General features: G+C 42.4%; 1 protein-coding gene across 10 annotated transcripts in view; it reads left to right on the forward strand.

The window, feature by feature from the left end:
* Positions 1-6,577, forward strand: part of NR2C1 (nuclear receptor subfamily 2 group C member 1) — a 59,491-nt gene extending 52,914 nt beyond the window's left edge. For 9 of the 10 annotated variants that reach the window (XM_082061792.1, XM_082061795.1, XM_082061798.1 and 6 more), the window contains one exon: positions 40-598. In XM_082061792.1, coding sequence (XP_081917918.1) covers positions 40-214 — 175 coding nt within the window. In that variant the 3' untranslated portion in view covers positions 215-598. Of the gene's footprint in view, positions 1-39; positions 599-3,741 lie in introns of those variants that run through there. The other variant, XR_014184963.1, reaches the window with a different exon arrangement.
* The last annotated feature ends 7,054 nt before the right edge of the window (positions 6,578-13,631 follow it).

Consider the following 13,631-nt stretch of genomic DNA (forward strand, 5'->3'; position numbering starts at 1 on the left):
TGCCCACAAGTAACACTTTTTACCCAACTTATTTTCCAGACTATCTAGACTCCTCCTCCGGTTGCCTGCTCTTAGGCTGATGAGCGCTGCCATCACTGAAGAGCTGTTCTTTGCAGGACTGATCGGCAACGTTCAGATCGACAGCATCATCCCGTACATTCTGCGAATGGAGACAGCGGACTACAACTCTCAGATAATTGGTCACGCCGTATAAAAGTAGCAGTCGAGGATTCTGTACCATGGCAGTCATGGTGATGTAAATGCGTACCCTGTCTCCAAGAGATGGCAAGAAGCCTTCCCATGCACCTTTCCAAGAAGGCTGATATTCCTCCTTTCCAGTACACTTGGGAAACATGGTGGAGTGTATTAAAGAATATAGGATCGCTTCCTATTTTTCATCTGATCTCCAAGGACTTGTAAATTAAGTTGATATGTGAAGAAAGTCAAGAATTGTCCATCCTATTTTTGTAGATAGATGAACTTGGAATATTTGTTTATGAAGTCCAGGCTTGTGAAGAAACTGAAGAAGCTTTGACTGAACTAAGGTATCTCAACTTAGTTTGATGTTTTAGACAAATAAATTAACTTTCCTCTCTGAGCTGTGTTTTCAGTGTTTTGCTACTAGTTCTTTCTCATTGATCAAATGGAAAATACATGATCAAACATCCTGAAAAGGCCAGGGTTTCCATGGAGACAAGACTGTTAAAACAAAAGTTTGTTTTTCAGCTGCTGTTTTGAAGAGAGACTTTTTTCCTATATGAAACACTTGACACCATTACAAACGTGCAGGGAAAGTAGAGCAAGTTCACATTTTTAAATATTCTGATCATATGTCGATGCAGTTGACCAAAAGTGAAGCAGGAAAGGGTCAGTACTGACTATGCTGTGGATGCAGCGGACCACTGTGTTGTGGTGTTATGTCTTGGTAGACATCAGCTGGCTTATACAATGAAAAACTAACACGGAGGTGTACACTGCAGGCGTTCAAAGGTGACGTCCTCCTGTCCTTTCTGATCTCTGAAGTTAAAGCTTCTTCACACTATCCCTCCCTCTTTCATACTCATTGCACAACTATGGAGGCATTCTAGATGCCTCTTAACTTGTTTACTTTTTTATTATTGTTAGCCTTTGCCTATGTATTTCTCTTTTCCAACCACTCTCGTATGATTATTTTTTAAATTTGAGTTTGTCAAATCCATTGTCCTGCCCCATGGGAGCATGGTCTCTGCTGCTTTTCCTTTCCCTATTAGAAATGGGTCTAGATAACTTCATATATGTTGCCTGAATCATGCACCATAGCTCCATCTAAAGATGGGTTTACATGTTTTTCTCTCTTGAGGCATGTGCCGCACTGACAAGTATATGGTTGCTTCTTGCTTCCTTTTGTGGCAGGAAGTTACACATCCCTAGCACATTTAATATCTGTTGCTTAAAAGCAGAGAAGTATCCTAGTAAAAGTGGTGGTCTACCTCTGACACTAGGATTATCTACATCTTGGATCAAGGCTGAGTTCTGTTTATCTTGAACCTTCTCTTTCTCTGGCAACATTGGATGACGAAGAGCCTCACCCAATCAAGAAGCACATGGTTGCACCAGAAATTGCTTAGCCAAAAGATCAGCTTAAATGGGGGCCTTTGCCCACCCTGCACTAGCAGCTCCAACACCAACCTTACACCACGAGCTCTGTTGTTTTTCTCAGCACCTGAGGATATCAACCAGCCAAAAAACTCAGAGAACCTGCTGCTGCCACTGAATTCCTGTGTTCTTTTCAATTCCACTGACTGAGCTGCTTGAATCTTCCTCCACCATCCTTCCTCCACCATCTACAGGATCAGTCCTTCCCAACACCACAGACCCAAGCACTCAGTGCTGAGGAGCTCCGATGGGATGGAGCCATCCCCCAGCTCTGCTTGGCACTTACTTGCTGGAGGACAGCCTGCAATGGTGGAGCTGGCCATGGCAGCTGAGCTCTTCCCACATTCCACCTCTCGAAGGGTGCAGGATTCAAACTCTTAATTTGGAGAGCAGCGTGAGGGCTACTTCTCTACACCTCATCAACAGGGTTTATGGAAATATGAAGGACAGTTGCTGCCAATCTGCTGTGCTCATTCTTCCCCCAGGGATTAGAGGCTCATCTTGCTATCCGTAGGACCAAGTTGCAAATGGGAGGTATATCACCCTTCAGTTCGCTCTCCTTAGAAATTCTGACTGTGCTTTCTAGCCCAGTGTTAACCCTAACCCACTTCTGGCCCTAACAGGCATGGGAGATCTACAGTCCCCTGCGTTAAAGCTTTTAAGGAAGCTGACAGCATGTTACTCCTGAATAGTCTGGAAGTGGTTTCCCAGGCGTTCCAGTACTCTTGGAAGAGTTTTACTCCAGTGTTCTCCAGATTCATGCAATCCAGATAATAGTAGACGGAAATAAAAGCTTGTTTTCCTTAACACAGTACATTGTGCAAATCTCTCTCAGATCCTTGCAAAAATAATTTACTCCATAGCTTGAGCCTCAGGTGTGAAATGCAGTTCTTTGTTTACAGCTGGCCAAAAGATGCAAGGCGACTCAGCCTCTCCTGTGGTACAGTCCAGCTTCAGAAACAGCTGAGAAAAGACCATTGTTTCTACAGATACAAATCTTCAGCAATCGAATCCCTCAGCTCATTCATCTTTATCATAGAACAGACCAGGCTGGGAGGGACCTTGAAAGATCATCCAAATGGAGCCTAGATGAGATTATCTGGCACCCTGTCTGATCACATCTTGCAAACCTCCAGTAATGGGGACTCTACCACGTCCCTGGGGAGGTTGTTGCAGTGACTGATTGTTCTCAGTGTAAAAACTAATTTCTTATATCGAGTTCTCCAAGACTTTTCAAAGATTGTAGACAGTGGCCTTGCACCAGTGTCAGCTACTTAATACCCTAGGGTGGATTTGCTCTAGGCCAATGGATTCACATGGGCTGAGCCCTTGCAAGAGGCTGCAGACCAGCCCCTCCTCTACTACTAGTGCGTTGACATGTGTTGTTGTAGCTACTTGATCCTGTGCTCTGTGGTCCAGCTATACTGGTAAAAGCAAAGACAATGTAGATACAGAGACCCCTTCCCTTCTCAGCATTATTAGTGAGGAGCTTCCCTGCCCTGTGTAGCAATGGGCTGTGTCTGCCCTGTGCTTCTGCTTACTGCTCACATATTTGGAGAACCCTTTCTTGTTCTTCTTTACATCTTTCGCCAGTTTCGGTTCTAGCTGAGCCTTAGCCTTCCTGACCACATCTCTGCATGCCCTAGCAAGGTTCTTGTAGTCTTTGATGGGTATTTAGCCACCTTTCCTTAGCTGGAACCTTGTTTTCTCTGGATTTCTGTTCTGGATCCCTGTTCTTGCTGCTTCTTTGTTCCTAGTCTGCTTGAATACAGGTGGACCTGCTCCAGTAACATGTGGACTGCCATTAGCACTGACTGCAGGGTCAAGACTATTTTTTTAGGATGTGTCAACTCAAAAACACAAGAACGTTGGTCATGCTTCACATCAGGCTGTTTAATTCAGGTGTTTGAAACATGTCCTTGCTGTTCTTTTTGATGCCCATCACCTCTGCTACACAGCAGAAGACCCAAATCCCCATGGCTGACTTTTTTCCCTCCCACTTACTTTACTGTTCTTTTCCTGGTGAATCTTTTGGGATTTCTGCCAGGTCACCAAATGAGGAAATTAACCCATCTGTGTTTTTCTTTTTAAACCCTCTGTTTTCAGGTCTGAGACTTCACATGTGGGGTAGTGAGAGAATATTGTCTCCTTATTTGCACGGGACAGAGACTTTCAGATTGTCTTGAATCTAGTTATCTTGACCAGCTGAGAAAACAAACAGGATAACCATCTCCAAACTAGATACCGGACTGTATTACCTCTCTTGAAAACAGTATGATTAAGTTGCCATCAGTAATCAGGATATACTCTAATGTTTCTCAGACTACATTTGGGGCTTTGCTCAATGATATCTCTGTTTCATGTCTTTGCAAGCTGGACAACGAGCTCAAGATATTTTCAACCAAAGAACCAAGAAGTCTCTGCCAGCCACCTTTTTCTGAGGATACTGGGACACTTAATTATCCATAGTGTGGATATGCTTGTAAAGAAAAGCTGCTTATCTCAAAGAAATCATTTGTGTTGTCCATATATGTGACAACCATATATCCTTCTCCTTTGCTATGTGTGGCTGGCAGAGTGACGTAACTCTATACTTGCTGTAAAGTCAATGAAAAGGGGAGAGATGAGCCCACACCCGTAGTGCTGTAAGGGCCAAAAAACCCCCATTTTATGATCTTGGATACCTCTGATGTTTGGACCTCTGTAGAGCAAATGTGCATACACACAACACATTGCAAAGAGCTCTGGCTGCTGGTAAGTAACCTTTTTTTTTTTTTCCCAAAAAAGTTTTCTTATATTTTTTCATAGTAATAAATTTTCATGAGAAGTTCAGGATTGGTTTAAAGGTCGGGTGAGCTGGTCTGTGCTGCCCGGCAAGTAACCTCTCTTGTCTTTGTGATGGTTGAGAAGCTGCATCCCATACTGCTGGTTGTTGCTTCAGGGTTGTTCACTTTGCCCATCAAGATTTTTCGTTAACCATTTAAAAATTATTTCCTAAATAAAATTATAAATTCATACTTCCAATAAGGAAGGAGGCATAACTGCATTTTCTCAGGAATGGGAGCTTTAAAACAGGTAAATTAATACAGGGATAAAAGCACTTTTTTCTTCTTTCTGCCTGTTAACCATTGCAGTTATCTGATCATAATGCGACATTTCATGGAAAGGCTAAACAGTGACGTTCTGGTTTTGATGGTGTGGTTTTGGTTTTGTTTTTTTAAGATAATTGCTGCTCAGTTAAATGCAGCACATTAAGTTACCTTCAACTCAGGCCCTTAGTGTTTCTAACAGCAATTTTTTGTGATTACATGATCTCACATTACCACCTGTGTGATTTATTGTCCTTTTTAGTCTTGTCAATAAATGTTCTTTGCTGCTGAATAAAAGGTTGGCTAATATTACCGATTTCTTTCATGCTGTTCAGTGACATTGTTATTCAGCTAACAAAAACGTGAATATTGAAGCTCACTCCACCATGGATGTTAAAATACCTCATTCTTTTGTCACCTCTTCCTTTCACATTTAATTTATTTTTGAGACTTCTGATCTTCAGCAGTCTGACAGTTTCACACCCAATCAGGACTTAACCAAATTGTGGCATTTACCAGTCAAAAAGTAAAAAGTCTTTTTGCCAATGAAAGGACAAGTTTAGTTTCAACAGCTTTAAAATTTTCAATGTTAACAGCAAGAAAAACCATTTTAATATATATCACATGAAAGGAAAAACAATTTTATACATTTCAGAATCCTGTCATTTAAAGATGGGAGCAGTGTTACACACAATAACCTAATTAGTTCAAACATTTTTCATTAAAATACATTTTGTACGTACATATGTAGGTTTAGGTTTCTTGTTTCATACTGGTAAAGTTTCTGGTGCAAATAATTGTTATATTTTAAACTCTTTTCAAAAGTACATCCATTGTAGTACCTTCTGCAGTTACAAACTTAGCCTGTCCATACATTTATTCTCTCTGTGTGATCTTCAGTGTCAGTGCAAATCAGTCTGTTCATTTTGCTCAGCCTTTGCGGTTCCAGTGTGAGCATTACAATGTCAATGTAGTTGTCCTGCTGTTGCATAAGAAATAAATCACTGTAAATGTCTTGAAACCTGGCTATACTGGTAAGTTCTATTTTGGCTGTATTTTTAAAAATAGACTGTAACTTTCTATTATAGAAAACAATTGCAATAACCTATTACTTTGTTAGTGTTTTATATGGATTGACTTACAGACCTAAAACAGTGGTTACAGTTTATGGATCTTTCCCATTTTGATTACACAATGTAGTATTGTGAGTTATGTTCAGTCTCTGGAATTTGTGGTAGTTGCAATATCTTGCTGTTCTGTAGTCTTTGTTGCTATTAACCCTTTGTTTCCATGTTTACTACTTTTGGCCCTATGAATCTAAAAATGTAATAATTTATTGTAAAATTTAGTTTATGATTTTTCTGCCTTTTAAAAGACTACATAGAAATGTGTATTGTAATGAACCCTGATCATAGGTCTTAATGTCATATAATGCAATAATGTATATTTGGGAATGATTATTTGATTCATTATGGATCAGTTTTAGGTTGGAAGATAGAGTATGGTTGAACACAGATTGTTTTTCTTTTGAAAGAAATACAGGCCTAAGATGTTCAGCTTTAATTATCTCAGTTTTAAATATTACTGGATAAATAATGAGTTTATTCATGTTTAAAATTGTGACATTATTGCAAGTTTTGGTCTGCTCCTAGAACTGATTTCTCAGTGATAACTGAAAAAGTGAAATTTTTTTAGTCTTTGTCTTCTATTATAAATGTGTGGTGTTTTCATGAATGTGCAGATAACCCCGAACAGCATCCCAAATGAGAAATGAGCTACCGTTCTTTTCATGCTTAAATTCTGAAATGTTTTTTATCATAAAGTAAATTAATTACCCACTGATGCACTGCAGAGACAATGTTTGTAAGGTGCACTGGTAGTAAACAAAGTTTGGATGATGGAATGAGTTTAGTAATTATGAGAGCTGGAAATGAGCATTCAGAGTCTTTTCCCCATGAAAACTTACTCCAGGCTCTCTCTTGGCTCTGTTTTAAAAACTTACCTTTCTCAGTACTTAGGCTCACAGAACTATTGAATGATTTGGGTTGGAAGGGACCTTCAAATGTCATCTAGTCCAACCCCCTGCAATGAGCAGGGACATCTTCAACTAGATCAGGGTGCTCAGAGCCCCATCCAGCCTCACCTGGAATGTCTCCAGGGATGGGGCATCTACCACCTGTCTGGGCAACCTGTGCCAGCGTTTCACCACCCTCATCATAGAGAATTTCTTCCTTCTGTCCAATCCAAATATACCCTCTTGCAGTTTAAAACCATCGCCCCTCATCCTGTCACCCCAGGCCCTGGTAAGAGTCTGTCCCCATCTTTCTTATTTGCTCCCTTTAAGTATTAAAAAGCCACAATAAGGTCTCTCTGGAGCCTTCTCCAGGCTGAACAACCCCAATTCTCTCAGTGTTTCTTCATAGGAGAGCTGTTGCAGTCCTCTGATCATTTTTGTGGCCTCCTCTGGACCTGCTCTAACTTCTACAGAGCCCTGTTCCCATTCAGACTGCTAACCAGTTATTCTCTCTTTCTTACAGCAGTAACTTTCTACTTTCTTCTGGTCACCTCAGAAGGGAAAAGGAAGAGCTCTCTAGAAAAAAATATTTTTCTGGTGAACAGCAAACACTTGTCTGGGAACTCTCCAACTTCATTTCCTCATGGCATCTCCCTTTTTCCCTCTACTCAGCAAACATCCCTAGCACCCAGTCTTGCCATTCCTTCTCATACCTCTGTCAACCCCAAAGAACTTTTGTACTTCATCATCTGTTCTTTGGGGTCATTCAACAGAGGTGTGAGGAGGAAAGGTAACACTGCTCTAGGTGGACTTGCTTTAGCAGGGGGCTTGGACTTGGTGATCTCAAAGTCTTGCATTAAAACAGGCCTGCGAACAGCCCTGTTGAGCCACCAAAGTCATCCTTTACCCTCTGTGCTCTCTCATGTAAAGCCCAACCCTCACTCTGATACACAACAGCTCATACAGAATACTGTTTTCTACTACATGAGTCTTCATCACAAGTCAGGGTTGTGCATTTCAGCTTGAGTGTAGGAACAAAGTGTTTCCTCTGAGTCACTGCACTGGAGATGAAAGTAAGTCATTGGGATCACTCAAGTATCACCATCTTCATGTATCAACATCTGGATGCTTAAAGGTTTTGTGGCTGTTGCTACTGGCTGAACCAATACACTGAGTGGCTAAAGTCACTTGGTTTGTTCAGCCTGGAGAAAATGAGACTAAGAGGAGACCTCATTGCGGTCTACAGCTTCCTCACAAGGGGAGGAGGAAGGGCAGGCGCTGATCTCTTCTCTTTAGCGACCAGTGACAGAACCCGAGGGAATGGCAGGAAGATATGCCAGGGGAGGTTTAGGTTGGACATTAGGAAAAGGTTCTTCACCCAGAGGGCGGTGGAGCACTGGAACAGGCTCCCCAGGGAGGTGTCACGGCCTCAAGCCTGACAGGGTTCAAGAAGAGACTGGACAACACCCTCAGACACATGGTGTGAACTGTGGGGCTGTCCTGTGCAGGGACAGGAGCTGGACTCCATGATCCTTGGGGGTCTCTTCCAACTCAGGACCTTCTATGATTTCTTCATTATTTTTCAGTAACTGGATCTCAGAGTAATACTTGCTGAAATACATTTTCAAGTTAACAGCGCTTGGATCGGGGGAAGATGTCTGGGGTGCTAATTAGAGAAGAGTATCTGTGGCTTGTGTGGAGTGGTAGGGGAAAGGGGGGATAGCACAGAAGCGATGTTCTGGGGATGCTTTTAATTAAACTTGTGTGGTGGAGTTGCCTGCGAGAGCACAGCAACTGAACAGAGCTGCTCCACCATGGGTTCTTCTGAATTAATACAGTGCATTTCATTCAGCACAACCATCCACTGGACATCCAGAGGAGCAAACTGCCATGCTGTGAACCTCCTGGTGACACCAGCTTCCCCAACAAGACAGTTGGTTGACAAGAGACTTATGAGCAGCTGACCTTGTGGCTCTGGTCCTGCAGACTTCTGGTGCTCTGCAGACCTGCGGTCTAATCCCTTCCAAGAAGCTGTTCATGAGGTGTCCAACCCCCTTTACGATAACTTCAATTCTACTTCATCTTGGAGTTTGACTAGGGAGCAAACTGAACGGCCACATACTTTGGTTAATGAAGGCTTGCTAAGGAGCAACTCTAAAATGAGTTTTTCTTTCATCCTGTAACCAGTGGAATTTTGCCATTGGGAAATCGAAGATGAAAGTAGAGTTACCGCTGGAGACATAACCCAAATAGACCCCACAAAGTGGCAAGTGTTTCCTAAAAGTGCCGGTAAATTTATTATTGTGGAGGTTTTGAATATTTTACTGTTGTCACAGAGGCATATGCATATTTAATTTTTTTAAAAAATTATAAAATATGTGCTTTTTTAGTAACATTACATCTTAGCTCCAGGCTTTGAATTTACCTTTTAAACTAATTGAACCCAACTGACAAAAGAAGTTTACATTGTGCTTTTTGGGACTAATATGGATTAAGGAGCTGGCTAAAAAATCCATTAGTGAAAGCATTAGAAATTGCATTGTCTAGACTAGAGGGAGAGGAACTATGGTTAGAGACTGGACTTGAGTTTTATGGGGCACTGAATTATGGAGACTTGTGCTGTGGATTGGACTTTGCTTCTGGAACTTTGCCATTTTAGAAGGATGGGGCAGGAAGTGATAACATTTTCAAAATCTACATTTGCTTCTTAGTTTAATTAAGAAAAGGAATTCCAATAAATGTTGCAAAGGTATGTTCCACAGCTGTGAACCATTGTAGAATAAATTTATGTGACTTTCCATACTAAGAAGAGAGGGAATGGCAGCGGAACAGACAAACTAGTTTTTCTAAGGTAAAATATAAATACTGATTTACTCTGGAGATCAGTTGATTTTTGCACTTTCTGAGAATATATGAACTTTTTCAAGATCAATCATACCAATTAAAAAAGCTCTTCAAATAAAAACTGAATTATGAAGGATTCGGTGAGACTGTCGTGTGCTACCAAAATCCAGGGAAGTTGCCTGTCATCCTTTGAGCCATTCAGGAATCTGATTTGTTTATCTTTGAAAAATATATTCTTGTTTGTTGTACTGTGAATCAATATTAGAAAAGAAGCAACTAAGTCCCGTTCAGACTTGAGAGGCATTTTTTAGGCCTGAAAAAGAGTTCTGTCAGTAATTCTGTGCCGTTTACTTGGACCACAGGAGAAAAGCAAGGCAGCATTAAGTGTGTTTAGCAAGAGTTTTTGAGGCAGTGAGGTTCACTGTACTAACTTTTGGGGAACAAAACCATCTTCACAGAATCACAGAACATTAGGGATTGGAAGGGACCTCGAAAGATGATCTTAGTCCAATCCCCTTGCCGTAGCAGGAACACCTAGATGAGGTTACAGAGGAAGGTGTCCAGGCGGGTTTTGAATGCAGAGAAGGAGACTCCACAACCTCCCTGGGCAGCCTGTTCCAGTGCTCTGTCACCCACACTATGAAGAAGTTTCTTCTCACATTTAAGTGGAACCATTTGTGTTCCAGTTTGTACCCATTACCCCTTGTCCTGTCATTGGTTGTCACCGAGAAGAGCCTGGCTCCATCCTCGTGACATTCACCCTTTATGTATCTGTAAACATTAATGAGGTCACCCCTCAGTCTCCTCTTCTCTAAGCTAAAGAGCCCCAGCTCCCTCAGCCTTTCTTCATAAGGGAGGTGCTCCACTCCCTTAATCATCTTTGTTGCCCTGTGCTGGACTCTCTCCAGCAGTTCCCTGTCCTTCTGGAACTGAGGGGCCCAGAACTGGACACAATATTCTAGATGTGGTCTCACCAGGGCAGACTGGAGGGGAAGGAGAACCTCTCTTGACCTAATAACCACCCCCCTTCTAATACACCCCAGGATGCCATTGGCCTTCCCGGCCACAAGGGCACAGTGCTGGCTCATGGTCATCCTGCTGTCCACCAGGACCCCCAGGTCCCTTTCCCCTACACTGCTCTCTAATAGGTCATTCCCCCAATCTTAACAGAGTCTTAAATTTTAAAAACTGGGAAATAAAAGTTCCTTATGAATGCATGAGTTTTATAAGTTACTTGAGTGACAAGACAGCATTTCAGTTCTGCCTCCCAAAGATGCCCCAATAAATTCTTAGGAAAACACTATATTTGCATTTGCACTCCAATGTATTCAGCCATGACATCTGCACCGATTTCAGGGAGAATTTTCAACTTGGTAGTAAGATTCTTTTTTCATGCTCACTGACCAAATACATTAACAAAAGCACTTTACATAGATGTGATGGGACTTCAATAGTTAGGAGCTAAAGAAAGTTTCAGTGGAGATTTCACTTGACCCAATTAATGCAGACAAATAGTAAAAAAGAAAAAAAAAACAAAAGCAAAAAACCAAGTAATTCAAAGATGCTGTAAATTGTTCCTGCTATTAAGAATGTATTTCCACAAAATCTTCTGTAGGATCAAGGTCACATTAAGAAGTTAATAATTTCTTCCAGCTTTGTGTCGCAATGTCCTATCCTCCACAGTGGTCTGAGAACCATGGTGCCATGTGAATCAGTGAAGTGATCCAGATATTTTTAACACTTGGGGGGAAAAAAATAATAATAAAAAAAGTTATTTCAGTGCCAGCAGAGAAAATGCTCATGGAATCATACTCTCAGTCAATGAAAATGATCCCAGTTACAGGAATCAGGAATAGGCTCAGAAACTGGTTCAAGAGCTGAATCTATCCAATGCTTCAAAAGTTGGCTGTCCCAATATAAACTACATTTCTTCCATACTTTACACTCCATCATCAGTCATTTATATCAAAATAATGGTTTCTGTGCATGAAGTTACAGACAATAAAACAAGTGAATTCTGACTGTAGATGTTCCTTCCTGTTTTTCTGCCTGCTAATGTACAATTATCTGAGCATATTTTACATATTTAATAAATTTTCTAAGAGTTTTGATTGTGAAAATGCAAATAACCTGCCACAAGTGTATTGAAGCCTGAGACCTACCACGGAAGAGATGCTGTGGTTAGAGGACCGAGCACTGAATCAGCGGGGCTTGCATTTTGTATTTGAACACTTGTGTTGAAATTAAAAATTTTTGAATGGGAAACTTAGACCACCAGACTTTACATTGAAATGAGTCTCATATTTCCAAACAGCAAAGTTGGCTGACAGACCTTTTTTCCCAACCTCATTTTCCTTTCAGGTTTAACACCACCTACTTCATTTTTCACTTCAGCTCCTGCTTTGTCCCTTCCCAAATCCCCAGTTCTGACAATGTCAGCACCCAGGCAGTTTTCTCTCTGTGCTGACAGCCAGGCTCCGCTGATCGGCCAGTGCCGCTTGCAGCACTGATGATGTGTTTACTGGGTGCTTTTCCAAGTCCTGCCTGTTCTGACAAGGTACCGCGGATCTATTTTTGGCTGGCCTGTGTAGTCCTAGCCTTGTGAAGGTCAATGAAGTCTTTTCTGCAACCTGCCAGACCAGCCCTGCAGCGAGAGCAGCAAAGTACTCCCAATGTCCACAGCAGGGCGATCAAAAATACTTCTTCATGCTGGTGCAGACTCAGGAGAGGACAATGGGACAAGACAGAGATGGCAGGGTGGACAGATGAACGAGATAAAAGATACACAGTCCTGAATGGACTGTGAGAGCTGGGAAAAGCCAGAGAGGGGCAACACTTTGAAGCTCTTCTCTGACCATCACCCACAGTCTGAATGGAGTGAGATGTCTCCTAACACTATCTAGGCAATGCTGTACTCCTCATTGCCTGTCTTCTTAACCCTTTTCTCATTGTGCACCTTGTGACCTGTGTGAGATAAGGGACAGACAGGAGAGATTTCCATAAAAAGGAGGGGGCATCCCTATCCTGAAGTTGTCTCTTGCTGACCTTCACATGTGAGCTGTAGGCAAATGCTCTTTTGTAGATCTAGACACTATGCAGACTGGAAGCCCAAATCTTTTGTGTCTTCATCAGAAAATCCCCTTCAGCAACTTTTAACAAAAGCCAGAAGAAGGGTCTCACTGCTGGGTATTTTTCTGGATAGTTGCTCTGTTACCACAAAGCAAAACACATGCTAGCTGCACTGGGAGAAGCGTGGTCTGCCAGTCCAGGGAAATTATCATCCCCCCTGGCTGGTCAGGCTGTACCTGGGACAAGAATGTTGAGATCCTGCCCCAGCAGCAGGTTGTGAACAGCCAGGGACATAAGCATTTGTGAAAGCAGGTTTTGAGGGAGTTGTGCACCTGCTGCCTGGTGAGGAGGTGGTAAAGGGCATCTGAGTGCAGCCCACTGCTGTTGGCAGGAGGGTTAATGAGGATGATGGAGCCACATTCCTCATCCAAGCAGCTCACAGAGGAGGTGGCTGACAAGCTGCTTGTGAGGCCAGACTGTATGAAACTATTACCTTGCCAATATAATAGGCCCTAGCAGGATCTCTCAACAAAGCATACTTTATTAAGCAGTGTAAGGGAAAGGGAGCTGGGGGTCCTGGTGGACAGCAGGATGACCATGAGCCAGCACTGTGCCCTTGTGGCCAGGAAGGCCAATGGCATCCTGGGGTGTATTAGAAGGGGGGTGGTTAGTAGATCGAGAGAGGTTCTCCTTCCCCTCTACTCTGCCCTGGTGAGACCACACCTGGAATATTGTGTCCAGTTCTGGGCCCCTCAGTTCAAGAAGGACAGGGAACTGCTGGAGAGAGTCCAGCATAGGGCAGCTAAGATGATTAAGGGAGTGGAACATCTATCTTATGAGGAAAGGCTGAAGGAGCTGGGTCTCTTTAGCTTGGAGGAGACTGAGGGGTGACCTCATTCATGTTTACAAATATATAAAGGGTGAGTGTCACGAGGATGGAGCCAGGCTCTTCTCAGTGACAACCAACGGTAACACAAGGG

Source organism: Streptopelia decaocto (assembly GCF_964273445.1).
Source record: "Streptopelia decaocto genome assembly, chromosome: 1".
NCBI classification, from domain to species: Eukaryota; Metazoa; Chordata; class Aves; order Columbiformes; family Columbidae; genus Streptopelia; species Streptopelia decaocto.